The sequence below is a fragment of the Silurus meridionalis genome, chromosome 2 (assembly GCF_014805685.1).
Source record: "Silurus meridionalis isolate SWU-2019-XX chromosome 2, ASM1480568v1, whole genome shotgun sequence".
NCBI classification, from domain to species: domain Eukaryota; kingdom Metazoa; phylum Chordata; class Actinopteri; order Siluriformes; family Siluridae; genus Silurus; species Silurus meridionalis.
The window spans coordinates 21,116,132-21,134,552 of record NC_060885.1 but is presented as its reverse complement, the minus strand read 5'-3'; the positions used below and the strand labels follow the sequence as shown (position 1 = coordinate 21,134,552).

Below are 18,421 nucleotides of genomic sequence, written 5' to 3'. Positions count from 1 at the left end.
GCCAATGGCCATAGCGGTCTCCTTAATGGCCCTGAAAGCTAAATTCACCGTACAGTGGAGCTCCTGGACCTCTGGGCCGCCCGAGATGTCTCCCACATCCAGCTCTCGCAGCAGGTCGGCCTGATACACCTGTAGCACCGCCAAGGTGTGCAGGCGTGTATGTATATATATATATATATATATATATATATATATATATATATATATATATACAGTGGAATCTGGTTATGTCGATGTCCTAGGGGGTTGCCAAAAAGCGTTGAGATAACCGATGATCGAGATAAACGAAAATCAATATGGCGGCAATATATTAACGTGCTTGAAATTTCTTTATGCACATGATGTGCGTTAATAAATGAGAATGTGCATGCACGTGTTTTTGGAGTTTTTTTTTTACACAACAGCGTTGCCGCGATTTGTTTGATGAAGGCATGCTATAAAAATACATACAGTACATGTTTGTTAACTGTCAGGAATCAACCTGCCACGCCCCCTTCGGCGTGGCAGGTGCTTTCTCGGCCGCTTTCTCTGAAGCTCCCGGCTTCAATCGTACATATGGTGCTCGTTTATCACTCATTACCAGCTCCTATTTAAACTTCCACACTCTCACCGTCCCTTATTGTTGGTATATGTTGGTTCACGGCGGTCGTTGTTATCGCTCATGCGTATCCCGGTACGTCTCTTTCCACCGGCACTCTCTCAACGGCTGCGCTTTTCTTCCCAATGCGCATTGCGGATTCCCCCCCGATCCTGCCGTTGTTAATTCTATGCTTTTGCTGCTCATCCCACGTTCCGTGCCGCGCTCCTACCAAGCGCCGCGCCGCGCTCCTACCAAGCGCCGTGCTCCCACCAAGCGCCGCTGTGCTCCTACCAAGCACGGCTTTCGCCTCCCGTTTATCGCATAACATTTAACAACAAAAGCCATATGTGCACTAACTAACAGCAGAGATTCACCAGTATACAATACAACACCTGTAGCATCTGTAAGGCTTGATTTTTCTGCCACTTTCGGGAGTTCTTCTGCGGCTGCACATCGCCGATCGAGATAACTGACGTTAAATGGCAAAATTTTTCCCCCCTCGTGCTCGAGATATCAGGGTTCGGCGACATAAAAAATTCGACATAACCATTAAAAAATGCTTAGACAAAGCGAAAATGAGGTGGTTCCACTTCAAAAACGTCGACTTAATAGGGTTGTTGAGTTAACCGAGGGCGATATAAGTGGGTTCCACTGTATACTCATATATTGGCCACACATATATATATATATATATATAGGCCACACATAACTTCATTGCTCCGTGTTCAGTGCTACAAAAGCTGATTATTTTAACGGTAGATTATTCAATTAATTGGATCGACAATTCATGAATTCAAAATGGAAGCCGCTGAAACAAAACTGTGAGAATGATCTTAACATTGAACATTTTGTGTCCACAATACAAGTCCCCTGTGTATGAACATTTACTGTACAAACAACAACTCAATCAACGAGCTTATTAATATTATCCATTAATTAAATTTATGTTGTAGCCAGAACTACGTTCTGAGCCATGCTGGACAGTACCACACCTTCTAACCATTCAGATTCGATCATTGAAATGTGCTGTGGTATGATGAATGTGGTATGATAAATGTATAAATAAGAGCACAAGGTGCTTAAAAATTGTGGATTTTAAATTTGACCTTTGCAACTCTTTATCCCATTTGTTATAACGTTAAGAGTTTCGATCACGTTATGGATGTGCTGCTGTGAAAGGTATGAGAGCGTTTTATCACGTGTTCATTAAAGTGAAACTGTCAGTTTTAGGTTTTGTTTTTTCATTTCTGTATCCTTTATTTTAAAAGTTATGTGTGTGTGTGTGTGTGTGTGTGTGTGTGTGTGTGTGTGTGTGTTCTGTATGTTCATGTGTGTGTCTGTGTGTGAGAGAGAGAGATACAGAACATTTTCTATCACTTTTGTTTACATGACTGTGCGAACCGACAAACCTTTCTTGGTGTGTTTAGTCTGACAGCAAAGTTTACCTTCTGGTTATCTAAGCAAGAAGCCTGCTGCAAGTGAAATCTGTCGAGCAGTTTTTGTTTTGTTTTGTTTTTTAAATGGCTTCGGTTTGGGACCAAAAACAGTTTTGTGTAGTGCTGTGCAGTGTGATAATAACAGTGATGCTGCTGCACCCAGCGGCTTCACTATAGAGTAACATTATAGAGAAGAATTATAACATGTATCTGTTTTTGCAGAGTAAATGACTATTCAAAAATTCAATGCGATTTTTCTTATACCACAGATAATGTCTGCTTGTGTGTTGTGCCGTATCACTGCCCCTAGGCATCACTATGCATAATATATGACATCATAGCAGTGCTGCATATTTAGTTAGTGTTAGGAAATAGCTTATAATTATTACATTTTACATTTATTCAGAATTCGGCATTCGGAATCCAAAACAAACCTACAATTATAACATTTATACCACAGAGCAGTTAAGGTTAAAGAGCCTTGCTCAAGGGCCCAGCATTGATAACTTGGTGGTTTCAGAAGACCAATATCCTAACCTCTGAGCAACTGCCTACACAAACAAATTATAGAACCACAGCATGAGGTTGTAAGGTTGTAAAAAATTTAGCTTGGCCTCATACTGGCACCTAGAGGATGTTTCTACGGTAATGATATTAGTGTAATATTGACCTGCAGCAGGTTTGAAAATGCCACCTCTCTAGCTGATTTTGACCATCTCACCCCGGTTTCACTGCTACACCAACATCAGCACAGTTTCAGCCCACGAAAAATCACATGCCGAGGATCTTTCGTATGCCACTCTGCTCCTGAGTCAGGGTTGTCCACTCATTCTCCTGTGAGGATGTGACCTTCTTGTCTGACCTATGAGCAGGTTCTCCTACACGATAACTTTTACTCAAAGTGAATCCCAGCACTTGGAACTATGTTTACTTTTTCTCTGGCCTTTTTGGCTAATAAAGGTCACAGAACTTAGCAAGAAACAGATACTCAGTAAACACATCACATGCTAGAGTGACACAAAGATTACCTAATGATCTTAGGACAATACACTACATGGACAGAAGTTTGTGGACAAAAAAGATTAGTGTGTGTTTTTTGAACATCCAATTTCACATTTAGGCTCCATTTGCTGATATAATAACCTCTTCTCTTTTTGGAAGATGTTCCACTAGATTTTGGAGTGTGCTTGTGGAGATTTGTGCTCATTAGTAAAGGGCACACACTGGGATTAGAAAAGTGAGGTACTGATGTAGGTGAGGTGAGGAGGTCTGGGGTGCAATTAACATTCCTTCAGTAGGGTTAAGGCCAATCAAACTCTTCTACTCCAGCCTATGTAAAGCATATCTTCATGAAGCTCTCAATGTGTCACAGTGGCATTGTCATGCTGGAGCAAGTTTGGGTCTCCTAGCTCAAGTAAAAAGAAACTTGAATGCTATCCAATCCAAAGACATTCTGTACAATTGTGTGGCTCCAACTTTGGGCTAATGGGTTGGGGAAGAACCACATACTGTATGGTTGGAAATGTCCCAATACTTTTGTCCCTATAGTGTATGAGTTGTTATTTTGTATTTTATTGCTATACATATTAACTTTTTAAACAACCAGACTTTTCCAGCTTTTGAGTTAAGAATATTTTCATTGCCCTGTCATTTATAGAACATGTTTCCTGTTTGAAAGTTATGTATATGTGTCATTTTTATAAAAAAATAAACCTTGATGGACTGATGGGCATTGTTTATTAGTCGGACTGACTGAATCGTCACAAACACCAATCATATTGCTTTAGCCTGACATTGCAGAGTGTGCATGATGCCACTGAGGGAAATAATTATTCTGTGAAAGAACCTGATGTTTGTTTTTCATTATTTGGTTTTACTGCTGGATGTTCACTGATTCTACATGATCAATAAACAAGTGTTATATCGATGGTCTGATAAGTATATATCCGTGTCGATGCATGCATGTGTTTGTGTGTTTTAATTGCTTGGAGTAGTAGAATTTTTTTCTGTTTTTTTTTTTTTTACATTTTTGTATGAGTGGTAATAAGGATGCTTTTTGGCAGGAGCTGCCAAAATGAGACTTGGAGACATGATGTGATGTTTACAGCACTTTCTGCCAGAAATAGCAGGATTTAAATTAATAATGCCGTTGAATTGAGTTGGACTTGGTCAAAACACAACAGATAGCAAGAAAAACAGAAAAGAAGTTTTCATACGGAGAATACACAGGTTAATGTTTGTATCTTTTGTGTGTGTGTGTGTGTGTGTGTGTGTGTCTGTGTGTGTGTGTGGACGTGGTCTTGTAAGCCTATCAGATAAAGGCTTTTGAGGTTGCACTTCCAAAAGGTGGTCTTCCCACAGGCATCATGATCCTGATAGAGGTTTGCTGTTAGCCATTAGGAGTTGCTGGTTTAAGACTATGCTGGAACTCCAAGGAATTTGGACCATGGACATGATGCTTTTATTGCCCTTGCCTTTCCACTTGACACTGGCATTGCGCCTGTGCGAGAGGCACTTAACCCCGAGCGGCAGCAGTACTAGAGAAATGGCGAAATAATTTGTGTTCGCCTATAAGTGTTTTTGATACACAGTTTTATATCAGGATACGTGTGTCGAGGCTCGGTAAACATGTTTCAGAGAACGTGTGTTTCTGTTTAGATGGAGAGAGGCAGAAGGAGCTGGAAAAAGACATGCCTGACAATTAGGGAGTTAGAAACTGGAGGGAGAGAAACCTCAGTCATGGCTGACTTCGCCTCATAAATATCCCCTTAAGCAGCACCAAATGAATGTAGTGCACAGGTGTGGAAATGTTTGTCTGTCTGTACATGTACATTTCAATGCACTGGATTGTTTGTATATGTGTGTGTGTGTGTGTGAGAGAGCGGTATTCTTTTTTACAGTCTAGCATCAGGTCTGCTTGTTTCAGGTGTATATAACGTGGGGGAGTGTAACTGTGTGGGTTTGGGTGCCCACATGCAGCGATGTAAACCTCTAATTTGCTATTCAGCAGATTGTGTGGCAGGAGGCCACACACCAAACTAGTTCTTCGGTTTAAGGGTCAAATACAATAGGGTTTTTGAAGAGGCAATAAAGAAAAAAATCATAAGTTTACTGTGACATTCTTTGTCTATTAAAAATCGAATGCTTTGCAATTGTAAAGATAACAATAGTGTGAATTGTAAAAATGAGAAGCTCACTAATATTATTGGATAAGCAACATTACAAGAGTGCTGATATTTATTTAAACAGTACCGGTATCAGTTTGCGTGGTTGTGTTCACTGCATAAAATTCAAATGAGTTGGATTAATGTTGGTTTGTTATACTGAAAGCACCACTACTCTTACTATGAGCAGTCAGTCAGTATGCATGATCACTGATTTGGACAATTTAAAAAATCTGGTCATATTGTGACTGAACTGTCAGCTACTCAACATTAATGACTTGCTTGTAAACTTATAGAAAAGCAACATCACACTCAAAATCAAGCTGTTGTGCTGAACATCAGCACAGCTGTGATTAAGTGTGGCCACACCGAGATTCAGTCTTATAGCACGTTTGCTTGTACAGTAAAATTGTAGAAGTGTTACTTTACAAAAAAAAATGTAATGTCATATCACAGATTTCTACCTGTGCATATTTAGGATTATTATTATTATGCAATTACTTATTACTATGCTTATATATAATATTGTGTAACAATAACAGTATAAATTATATCTTTAACTTAACCTAAAAATATATATATATTACACATGCCAATTTTTTTTTTATCTACAGAGGCGCCTTCCTCGGTCATGGCCAAGAATGGATACTTCTATCAGGAAATGGGTGAGTGTTCATGATGTTTCTGACTGTTATAATTTTGTCCCTTGGCATTTATGGAAATTTACTATATATTTCTTTTTTCGAAAAACAGATTGGTCCTATTTTTTCAAATCTTTTTTAACATTTTTGTACACTGTAAAGTGTGTCAAACATCACGAGTTAGGATCGGTCAGTGTTTGTGTGTGTGTGTGTGTGTGTGTGTGTGTGTGTGTGTGTGTGCTTAATGGTTCTGATTGATTTAGAGACCGTTGAACATTCTTTTTTGTAATTCTCCATCTTGTAATTCTTCAACTATGTAAAAAGAATATGAAGAGTAAAAGAGTGCTTGTGCAGCAACGTTTGAAAGGAAGATTCAATTTTATAATATGTTGTAATAAATGTAATATTAATACTTTTGCTAACATGTGTGCATGCTTTGAGAAAGCAGTTGTCAAAATAGAAATGTTTCAAATTAGAAATGTTTCATCAAAGGATTAAGGGGACCAGTCAATATAACTTTGTATTGATTTGCAGTGGCGATTTTTCAAGGAGAGCCACATCAAGGCAGAAAAATGCCTCCGAAGGCATAACAGAGTCTTTGGATTTTCCTTTAATTTGGGCATTAGCCATAACAATAAAAATCACCTGCCTAATATTAAGCAGGCCCCCCTTTTGTCACCAAAACTGACTCGTCAAGGCATGGACTTAACAAGATCAAGATGAGCAGTGGTACGTGCCACTGTAACAGCAAATCCTTTAAGTCGGGTAAGTTGTGAGGTGGGGCCTTCAGGGTTTGGACTTATTATTGAATTTGACAGGGCCAAGGGAACAACCTGAGCTTTTTGTCATGCCCCTCAAACCATTCCTGTACAATTCTTGCGGTCTGACACATTATACTAAAGCAGACCATTAGGGAATAGTGTTGCCATGAAGTGTTGTACTTGGTCTGCAACATCCAAGAATTACATTTTTAAATCCACAAGAATGCAATGACGTGAGGTTTTGCAGCTGAACATTGCCCAGAGCATCAAACTGCCTCCACTGGTTTGCCTTCTTCATATAGTGCACCCAGGTGCCTTCTTTTCCCCAGGTAAGTGATGCATATGCACCTAGCAAGCGGCATAAAAGAAAAGAAAATGTGATTAGACTAGGCTGAATGGTCTAGTTCTGAAGATCATCTGGTTCCCAATGTATTTGTTGTCAGGAGTCAACATTGGCACTCTGACCAGTCTGACACATCATAGCCAAAATGGATTGAGCCTTTACTCCCCACACACATCAGTGAGCCTTGAGTGCACATGACCCTGTAACTAATAAACTGCTTGTCTTTCCTTAGACCACCCTTGGTCTAACCACTGCATACCCAGAACACCCCACAGGACCATCTGTTTTGGCAATGCTCTGACACAGTCATCAAGAAATCACAATTTGTCCCATGTCAAAGTTGCTCAGATCCTTATGCCTGCCCATTTTCCCTGCTTCCAATGCATCATTTTGGAGAACTGACTGTTTAATCGCTGCCTAAAATATCCCACCCCTTGACAGGTGTCATTGTGATGAGGTTTATTTATGTCACCTGTCAGTGCTTTTAATGTTATGGTGTATATTAAGGTTATTTTAGCACAGTGCCGCTTTTCTATTGTATGGGCGCAGACTGAAGGCATACGATCCGTCTAGCCCTGCAGTAGTCCAACACAAATCCCTGTCTCTCATGAAAGTGTGAAAACAGATGACTGAAACAGAAATGATCAGTAACTCTTTTAGATCAATGATATCAGCTCCTGATAAAAAGTAGAGCATGCTGTCCATTTTCTTCTTCTTCTTTCGGCTTCTCCTATTAGGGGTCACCACAGCGGATCATCCGTCTCCATATCCCCTGTCCTCTACATCTGCCTCTTTCAAACCACTACCGGCATGTCTTCCCTCACCACATCCATAAACCGCCTCCTTGTCCTTCCTCTTTTCCTCCTTCCTGGCGGCTCCATCCTCAGCATTCTTCTACCGATATATCTCATGTCCCTCCTCTGCACATGTCCAAACCAAAGCGTCCTACATGCACTGTCCTTCTAATAAACTTATTTCTAATCCCGTCCATCCTCATCACTCCCAACGAAAACCTCAACATCTTCAGCTCTGCTACCTCCAGCTCCACCTCCTGTCTTTTACTCAATGCTACTGTTTTTAAACCATACAACATAGCTGGTCTCAACACAGTCCTATAAACTCTCCCCTAAACTCTTGCAGATACTCTTCTATCACAAATCACTCCTGCCACTATTCTTCCCCCACTCCACCCTGTCTGCACTCTTTTCTTCACTTCTCTAACACACACTCTATTACTTTGCAATGTTGACACCAGGTACCTGAACTCATCCACCTTCTCCACCTCTTTGCTCATGACTACTTGCTAATTATTTGAGCACTGGCCAGTTATAAACAGAGGCAGATGAAAAAGCATTCAGAGTGTCGCTACGTATCATTGACAACATAAAATATCGATCATGTGCCTCACCATAGCCAAAAAGTGCATGGAAAATGAGAGCTCGAGAATATTAAGAGCTTCTCTGACAAGAATGCAGCTGTACCATAAGCTTGCACAAGCTGACTACTCATGCAGAAATTGTCAGCTTCTTTACTTATAGATTGATTAATGTCTATGCATTAAGAAGCAAGAGAAATGTTTAATCAGCTTCTTTTAATTCGTCTTTTTCCACCAACACCCTCTATCACACAGTGAGCCCAAATTGAAGCTGGAATACTGATTTCACTGCAGTGCTGATTATTCTCTAATAACAGTTCATCCCAAAGTCTTCTCCTATACCACAGCATTCCAAAAGATACAGTAAACATATATTTTATGTGCATAAATACTTGACTGCTTATATATACTTTAATGTTTTGGAATTTCCACAAAATAATCTTAAGCTGGTTAGTGTATGTTGCGGGCATTTATTTTTTTGTTTATTTTGAAAATATTTAAAATGAAATGAAATAAAAAAATAAAAATGAAATAACTGATGATGTTAGAGAGGTGGGAAATAACGAAGTACAAATACTTTATTACTGTACTTAAGTGGATTTTTCTGTGGTCAGTACTTTACTTCACTGTTTATTTTTCGGACAACTTTTTACTTCAATTATTACATTTTGACACGTATATCTGTACTTTCTACTTCTTACATTTTCAAAATAGGCTTGTTACTTTAGTTTTATTCTATTTGGTCAATATCTTTTGCCCATCGACCTGTTTCTTGTCTTTGCGTGGCTTTTTCAATTTACCATTGGTGTATCATCTCCTGGCTCTTACACACCACAGATGTAAGCTAGTTTATGATGCTAACAATGTGTAAGGCAGAAGGCAAAAAGTGGTATGGGGTCTATGTGGATGAGACAGGGAGTCAGCGATATAAACATGACTGATAACAGAGACATTACTGTTCACCTGATCATCATCATCATCTTTTCTCTGCTTGTGTTCTATATGGTGCATGTTCAGCCTGAATACATTCATTAGATAACAAAATGTAAAATTCTTTTGTATTAATTTATTAATTAGGGCTGTCAAAATGAACACGCTAAACGCAAGTAAATTTTAATGGCACTTATTTTATTAACGTGCGATTAATGCAGCACTTCTTTGTTTGACTATTTTTTATTACAGATATAAATAAATAAATATAGAAGAGATGAAATTAAAACCTTCAGCGCAACACGTTTATTCACTCCGTCCTTTTTTTTTACAAATAAAAAAACTCCACCGAAAAATAATTTTTAATCAGTAAACATTCGTTTTACTGATGTGCCAAGTTTTAAATCAACACCGAAATGCGCAATGATGCACACAATTAACCCGCTGGGGTCGACAAACATGCCGGCGCATTTTGTGGCATTTTTTCCTCATAACGCTGAAACGAACTTAAATTACTCTGTCTTTTTTGATCGTACAGATAATATCAATAAATCATTCAAATCCGTAAAGCATCAATATTTGTCCATGCCCATGCAGTATTAAAAACGTAAAAATATTAATGTAAGGTACATTTAGCACAGCTAAAAATGTGCAATGAAGTTTGCGATTGATCATGAGTTATCTCATGACAATCATTTGCTTAATCGCGATTAAATATTTTAATCGATTGACAGCCCAATTATTAATATGACATAAGGTCCTGTTACCAGCCTGACAGCATGGTACTGACATGTCAGAGCCCAAACCTCTTTACATTTACATGAGTAAAAAAGTGTAGTTATTACTTAAATTTTTACCGAAGTATTTTAAAACATGAGTATCTGTACTTCTACTTACAAGAAGGATGTGTGTACTTTTGCCACCTCTGGTTATTACATATTACAAATAACCCACATATACAGTTCCCTTTCAGGAACTTGAGCTGCGTCGAAAACGCTTTGGGCGTTGTTCACGCTCTGAATCACGTGTAAAATCTGGCCAATAGGCAGTCGTGACGTCATTGGCGGGTGACGTCACGCAAACCAAGGAAGCTACAAAATAGGAGCGTGATGGGAGCGACATTAGCTTCTGTTGTTCAGGTAAGCGCTTTGTGTGTGAATCTGTGCAGCACGGCTAAACTGCAAACAAACTTTTGCATGTGTGTCCCTCTTTGCCTCCATTTTTTTACAGGGACACACACACATGAGCTTTGTGTTGTTTGTTTGGGACTGGAGCATGCTCAATCGGCTCTCTCTCTCTCTCTCGATGATTGTCCATGCTGTAGCCACATGGCTATCCGCATGGTCCGCTCCTGAAGATCACTCTTCGAGGAGAGTGATCTCCCTCGCGGCTCAGGCCCTATTCTCGACGAGGCGAAGCGGCGCCGAAGGTCGTGGGGCTCGCAGGCCGACCTAGCAGAAAGCATGGAGATGGATGGGTCCTCCAAACCTCCCCTGCTGGGCTGAGCTCCCTTCTGGGGAAAGCTCTCGCTGCGGCGGGCCTTTTTTACGGCGCATTTCTTTCTCTGAGAAGTGAGAGTTTTAGAATGCTAGTGAGCCCACGGACTTCTCACAGTCTATGCTGTTCAAGGAGCTCCTGGAGGTAGTGCTGCAAGCCTTTCCTAAGCTACAGATAGCTTGGCCTGGCCAGAAGCAGAAGCAGAAGCAACGCGTTCCCAGCAAGCTGGATGAGCGTTGTCTGCGTCCCGCGGCACAGCCTCCGCCCCGGGGCCTACCGTTTTTTTCCAAGCCTACACACTAAGGTGTCTAGGTCTTGGAAGACCCCATATGTGCCCCATACCCTTCCCCTGCGTTTGCTATATGTGAATATAGTAGGGTTTAAGGAGTGCGGCTATGGGGGGATGCCCAGGGTTGAAGAGACACTAGCTGGCTATCTCTCCCCAGGTGTTGCGAGAGCCACCTTGGCTTTTCTAGGCAGGGCTTACGCAACAGCAGGTCAAGCCGCGGGCTGCCTCCACACTATAGGTGTGTTGCAGCCATACCAGGCCAATCTGCACCGAGAGTTGGACACGGGTTTTAACACTGGGGCTGACGACATCAAGGCGTTACATTGCGCTGCACACCTAACCCTTAGAGCCACCAAGGAAACAGCCCAGGCTGTCAGTCGCTCCATGTCAGCCTTAGTAGCCACAGAAAGGCATCGGTGGATCACCCGGTCAGAAATTCCTGATGGGGACAGGGTTACCTATGTACCCTAGTGACGTTTCTTGCCATATTTTTTACTTTGAATTTGGTTTTGTGTGAACAACCCGGATATAAAATAACTGATCAAGCATCAGTTAATAATCCATCATTGGCTTAATCGAACATTCTGACTTTATTTAGAAAAGTTATTAAAAAGTAATTTCATGCTCGAGAGGCTGGTTCCCCTAAGAGATTTTCTGGCAGTTTGGGAAGGCCTGCCAGACGTATCTTGGTGGGTCTTGCACACAATAGAAAAGACTCGATTCAGTTCGGGTCCCCTCTGCCCTGGTTCAGAGGGTTGTGTCCTGCTATAGTGAAACACAAACAGGCTCTGGTCCTGGAACAGGAAGTGCACACCCATCTAAAGAAAAGGGGCCATCGAGGTGGTTCCTCCGTTAGTTAGAGAGTCAGGCTACTACAGTCAGTACTTTGTTGTTCCGAAGATAGATGGCGGAATGCGGCCGTTCCTTGATATAGAACTGCTCTCTCTCAAGAAGATTGTGTTTTAGATCAAGTCCAAGGACTGGTTTGTCACGATAGATCTAAGGGATGCCTATTTTCCATCCTTCCTGCTCATTCCACCGGGGGTATTGTGGCCTCTATGGCCTGGTCCGCTGGAGTGTCGCTCCAGGACATTTGTAACGCTGCGGTTGGTCCACCCCACTGACCTTTGTCAGGTTCTATGACCTTGACATCAGAGCCACTTCCAGCTCCTCTGTCCTGCATGCCGGCTGTGCTTAGACACACTAGGCAGGGACTGGTCAGTATGGCCTGATTGGACACTAATTCCCAAAGCGTTCGTCGCAGCTCAAGTTCCTGAAAGGGAACATCACTAGGTTACGTAGGTAACCCTAGTTCCCAGAGGGAACGAGAGCTGCGTCAACGGGCTATACTCCCTGCATCCTTGCAGCGCTGACCTTCTCCTTTTCCAGAAGCTGATGTCGCTCCCATCACGCTCCCATTTTTTAGCTTCCTGGTTTGTACGACGTCGCCCGCCAATGACATTATGACTGCCTATTGGCCAGATTTTACATGTGATTCAGAGCGTGAACAACAAGAGGCATTCCCAAAGCGTTTTCGACGCTTTGGGAGCATCAGTTCATAATCCATAAGTGGCTTCATCGAATATTCTGACTTCATTTAGAAAAGTTATGATTCACTTAATGCTTTTCAAAAGCAAGGATCCTACTTGGAGGTCACCAATTCCAATATGACTTGAGTAAACTTATTAGAGTATCTGATTTCAACAGTACTTGAGTGTTTGACTCATATACTCATATTGAATACAGGATCAAAGATTCACTAGTCCGCAACACCAGGAAACATGTTGGTGAAATGCCAAAAATTGTTTTGAAATGACAGTAAATTAAGATATTTACATTTAAACCAAATATTCAGAGCTGACTGTGATTTGATGCAACTATTATTCTCAGAGAGGATTTTTATTGAACATCAACAAAAGCTGGTTCTTGAAGTTTTGGAATTTATTTGAGCTCTTTTTTGGACTGAAAATGAAACCAGCAGTGCTAAAAACGTCACTCGCAGGCAGCAGATGTGAGTAGGGGAGTGTTGAGCCTTAATGACATCTTCAACAGAGGTGCAAAACGTAATTGTCAGTTAAAATATAGTGGAGTAAAAAGTAGATGCATTGACTCATACATTTAGTTGAGTGGAGAATAAAAGCTTATACCTTAGATATTCAGTAAAACTAGAAATTAAACACAAATACACTTAAATGTTTCATTATTACTTTGGAAATATTGTGTACTTTAGGGCATTGATCCTATTTGATTTTGTGAGATTTTGATTACTACATCCTGTGATTAAACTAATCTATTCATAAATAAGCCATTTTCAAATGTTTTTTGTGTACTAAGAACGAATAAAAAGACATTTCTTTATTTTCCTGCTTTCATTATTAAATCAAAGGAATGAACACAAAGTACTCGGACCCAATATAAATCTGTGAATTTGAATTTCAGTCTGCGCTGTTGTCTGAGATTCAGAAATGAATCAGCACATTCTAAACCATCACGTTTGAGGATTCAATTAGTTAGTATCATTGAAAAAGTGTATATAATCTAAATGATGTTTTTATTTTAAGTTAATAATTTTTCATTTTTTGTTTTTAGGTCAGGTATTAGGAAACATTGTAATGATATGTATTTTTATGCTGTAGATTTTGTTGCTGTAATTCACCTTCAATCACAGGTCAGTGTTGCACCTACATGTGTGCAAGGGAAGATTATTCCTCAGTCAGTTCTTCTCTGAATAAACTGCAGCCTTATTTTTTATTGTGTTTCATTGGTACTTTTGCAACTGTACACAAGTTAATTACTAAAGTCCATTTGTACACATTAAAAATCAAATCTCAAAAGGGTATTAGCATTATCTGATTGAGTTGCTCCGACCTTTTAATTAATATTCTGAAGAGACGATTCTCTAAAGCTGTTCATTTTTATAAATGAGATTTTGAATCTGATCATTAAGAGATATTTTGAAACCTTGAGACGGAAAAAGAGTGAAAGAGTGACAGAAAAAGAGAGCGATTACCAGGGTGATGGGGGAAAAAAGTCCACGCGCCGAAGCATAGTCACTTTTCATGGATAAGGTTTAGCACTCGCTCTACTCTTCTTTAGCATTCCTTAGAGAATATTGAATGGTTTATCGAATACATGAATAAATGAATGGACAGATACGAAGCTGATATCCACAGCCAGAGCCACAGCACACAGCATAGTCGTGTCAGGATAAAGGAAGATTTTATTAATGCTATGTGTTTACGCCATTGGAAGATGGCGGGTTTTTTTTTTGCCCGATTTATTCTGGTTTAGTACCTGTTTTTAAAATCTGTGTTTTGAGCTGACATAGTGATTATGATTTCAAGTTTTAGTTTAATAGTAATATTGCTGGAATCATTTCAAAAAAGCTTAAATCCAACGTTGGTGTTGCTTTTAGAAAGAACAAAGCAACAAAGGACTAACACATCAATACATTCTGTATATAAAACAACGAATATGACAAACATGCTGTAATAAATACTTCTTTTAATGTGAGCAAAGGTTTTTAAGTTTTTGAAGTTGCAAAAATAACACACTGATAAAGGTCAGAGAAGGGGGTAACTGACCTCTCTGTTAATGCTTATTGTGTTAAATCACAAGAAATAACCATAAACTAATACTATATTTTACAATACTATAATCTGTATGATATGTTGCACTTGTGCATTTCATATAACACGAAAGCCTTAAATTGCTTCATTGATTGTTCAGAGAGTTTGCTTAGTAATATCAAAAGATCCAAGTTATCAATACAGAAATGTGTATATACATTAATTAATTGAAATAATTAATATATATTTTAGATTCACTATATATTAATACTATATTAATACTTAATGTTCAGCATTTGTGGTTTGTTAATTGGAAATTGAAATCAATTTTATTCGTCAGGAGAGCTCCATAAGCAGATTTTGTCTTGTCATATAGTATAGAAAAGTACTATAACAAGATATATGCATTAATATGTCTGTAACAAAGCGATTTGCTTTGTATTAATCACTTTGTTAATAATATCTATTAAAACATGTGTGTGAATTGAGCAACGTTATAGATATTTTGTCTTTTTTAAAGTGGATGTATGCAGTGTATTTACAGACGCGTTCCCGGTGTAATGAAATGCATGTGATCTGTGTGTACATGTTCTCAGAGCAGAGGGAGCGAGATGAGCAGGAGGAAGGGAGCGAGGATCGAGAGGAGGGTCAGGACTCTCCTATCCCATCAGGAGATGACATTCATCTCTACGGCAACCAGACACACCAAGGAGGGACAGGTCAGTGTGTGTATGTGTGTGAGTGAGAGCGAAAGAGAGAACGAGGCAGAGATAGTAAGTATGTGAGTGTGAGTCTAATCGAGCCGGACCCAGCGCTGTTGATTAGCTCCAGAGATGCTCAGGTTAGCAGGTCAGTTGTTGCCACGGCAACATTCTCAGGTGCATTGTGATTAGGTGGTGACACCCTTAAACCCACAGATGGAAACAGGTTAGCTGCCATCACTCATTCCACCTATAAAAAAAATAAATAAAAACTGGAAATGGGGAATAGAACATAAATATGTTTTATTTATCAGCAATAGTGAATTATTTCTAAAACACTGTATTGATCAGTTATTAGATCATTAAAAATGCTTCATTTTGAAAGCTAAATATAAAAATCAATAACGCTGCTGGTAGGAAGTGTCATTATACTGGTAAACATGCTATGAGTAAACACAGCCAGGAGAAGTTAGACTAATGCCAAATACTGTCTTGCTTTTTCTAAATATCTTCCTGCACATCTATTATCTCCAGTCAAAAGTGAAACAAATATAATATTTTTTCTACAATTAAAGTGATTCTTTTTTTAAGGCATATCAGTGGACAGGGTGTACACGGGTCCGGGCAGCTCTGTTTAAACAAATATACTCAGTTTTAATTAAATATACATTTTTCTGCTCCAGCGAGCCATGAACAGCATTATATATGCGCCTATCAGTTCAAGCAGGGATTGTTATCATGTTGTCTCCCGCAAACCAATGCTCGGTCGCCCTCAGCACTCGTCTGGATTAAAAACCCACTCAAATCATCTGACTCCAAACTAGGCAAAGTGTGTTTGTGCGTGTGAGTTTTTGTGGTGACAGGGTTGTGTTAAGTTATTTATCTAAGGGTGATCAGGTCTGCTGGAGAGGAAAATAAAAGCCATTTTCAGGATGCTGTTAATCTGTTTCCTGCTCCCCAGGTTACCTAATCTAACAGTAGAATTTAATCCTTTGAGTTGGATTAACTGGATGTTGAATTTGTTGCAATCTGTGGTTTTTATATTCACTTTGTTGTAAAATCTACAATTAAACAATAGATATTGTTTTAAATCAAGAAAAAGATATTTACAGTTTTGTCAGTATACAGGAACAAGGTGTATACAGGGTTGTATCAAAATCTTTATTTTGTTGTCATTTTAAGAAGTTTTTTTTTATGTTAAAATGTTAGCAATAGGCGATTTAAAATGGCTCAGAGGTTACACAACCCTATTAATTTAACACACGGATTTACTGCTCATTAAAATGTTCCTGATACAAAGTTATGCTTTTAAACCGTGCCTTTTATTCTTAAACTTCCCCTTTTAATCCTAAAACCATTACAGCAGCTGTCTAATCTGAAAGCGGAGGCAGAAAAGAGTTAGTGGTGAGCTGTGCTAATCCGGGCTGAATGGCTCTCGCAAGGCCGGTCTTCCTGCTCAGAGAGCATGCAAAAGTGATAGATTTCTTTGTGATAAAAAGGTCTAAGGCATATAATCTCCTGCACAATCTCATATAATAAGAGTGCAACCGTCCTGTGATGGTTGTAAAGCGCACTCTGGATGAGTCTGACAACTATACAGAACAAACAAGAGATCAGTGCCAGATATGTGTTATGCAAGCATCCATTCACATGCATTTGCATTTGTCTAGTCTGTATGTCCATTTCCTGCTGTGTTTCACTCTCTTATATGCACTCTGCATTTCTAGATTCTGACGTCCATGGCTCTGTCTTGCTCAATACATCTCGTAGAGTAAGACCTTTTTATTTTCAAAAGTAAATGTATACAGATGATTTTAAATGTGTCATGGTTTCTTTTTTAGTTTTATCTCCTATACCTTTATGAGTATGTGTGTGTGTGTGTGTTACCAGTATGTAAAGCTGATGAACTTTGAGGAGGAGGTGAGGGCTCACAGGGATCTGGATGGCTTTTTGGAGAGAGCGAGTATTCTGCTGCACGAAGACGAGGCGTCGCTGGACGACGTGCTGAAGACGATGCTTCGGCACGTTTCGCAAGACCCGCACACGGCTGAGCCGGGCTGCAACTTCGAGGAGATCATGAGCTCACTCTTTACCGACGCAGGCTCACAGGAAGTAAATGGTATGGGAGTGAGGGAGGGAAAAAAAACAAGTGCATTTGTGCATTTGGAATAAAGCTTTTTTGTTGTAGCTCACCAGGGCATTAGCATGTGATGCTAAAGTGATTGACACACCAGGGACACTAACCACAGCCGTCTTGACAGCTATCATTCACTCTTCCTTCTTTGTGACCAGCAGCACCTCATTTTGTACTTTTCAATGAGCCTAAGTTAGCATTTAAAAGCAGACTAGCCCAAAAGAGGAGACAAATTAAACATGGAAATAGACATGGGGTATGTGCAGGATCAGGTTGACAGCAATAAAGTCAACTATCCTTTTCCCCACAAATCTCAATCTGGAATGTGTAGGCAGGGGTCAGAGGTCAGGCCTGAGCTGGTCGTGACAGAGCAGTCAGATAATAGCTCACTTGTGTCCACGCATTTACACATCACCACTCACTGTAACTGTCACAGCCTCCCAAAGGACACAAGGCGACTTGTCAGGACATGAGCTCCAGTTAGACCTTTCCTACATTTACTCCACTTTTGAGAGACGAGCTCTGTGATTAAACTAGAGCAAAGCAAGTCACTCAAAACCAAGAGTAACTAGTCTGCTAAAGGATATTATTTTACCTGGTGCAACTGCTCAGTTTGACTCTCGATCTGCACACGCTTATAGGAGAAGGCAAATTAATCTGCGTATCTTTAGACCTTAATTGGCTTTTCATGCACCAGACAGAATTTGTATCAACCAACCCTGTGCTTAATGACTCGAACTTTACCACTGTGCCATGTTTTTTCTATTCCAGTTTATCTCGAACATTATGTTATAAGATATTTTTAATGAGTGTAGGAAAGACTGATAGTGTGCCACCTATTACATTTTTGTATAATGTGATATTTTTTGCAGATCGGAAGTAGCAGTTGGCATTGTTGATTTGTAGACAATAACTATTTTCAAATTGTTGTCAAGGAGAAGGAAACAAGTGCATTTTGCTATTGTTTATATTGTTCTTTGTCTTTTCTTAAATCGAGGAAC

General features: G+C 39.7%; 1 protein-coding gene across 8 annotated transcripts in view; it reads left to right on the top strand.

Annotated features, from left to right (window-relative positions):
• Positions 1-18,421, top strand: part of slc4a11 (solute carrier family 4 member 11) — a 65,680-nt gene that overhangs the window by 23,668 nt on the left and 23,591 nt on the right. For 5 of the 8 annotated variants that reach the window (XM_046875711.1, XM_046875701.1, XM_046875656.1 and 2 more), the window contains 4 exons: positions 5,795-5,845; positions 15,182-15,304; positions 17,014-17,057; positions 17,177-17,405. In XM_046875711.1, coding sequence (XP_046731667.1) covers positions 5,795-5,845; positions 15,182-15,304; positions 17,014-17,057; positions 17,177-17,405 — 447 coding nt within the window. The remainder of the gene's footprint in view (positions 1-5,794; positions 5,846-15,181; positions 15,305-17,013; positions 17,058-17,176; positions 17,406-18,421) is intronic. The other 3 variants (XM_046875685.1, XM_046875677.1, XM_046875693.1) reach the window with 1 other exon arrangement.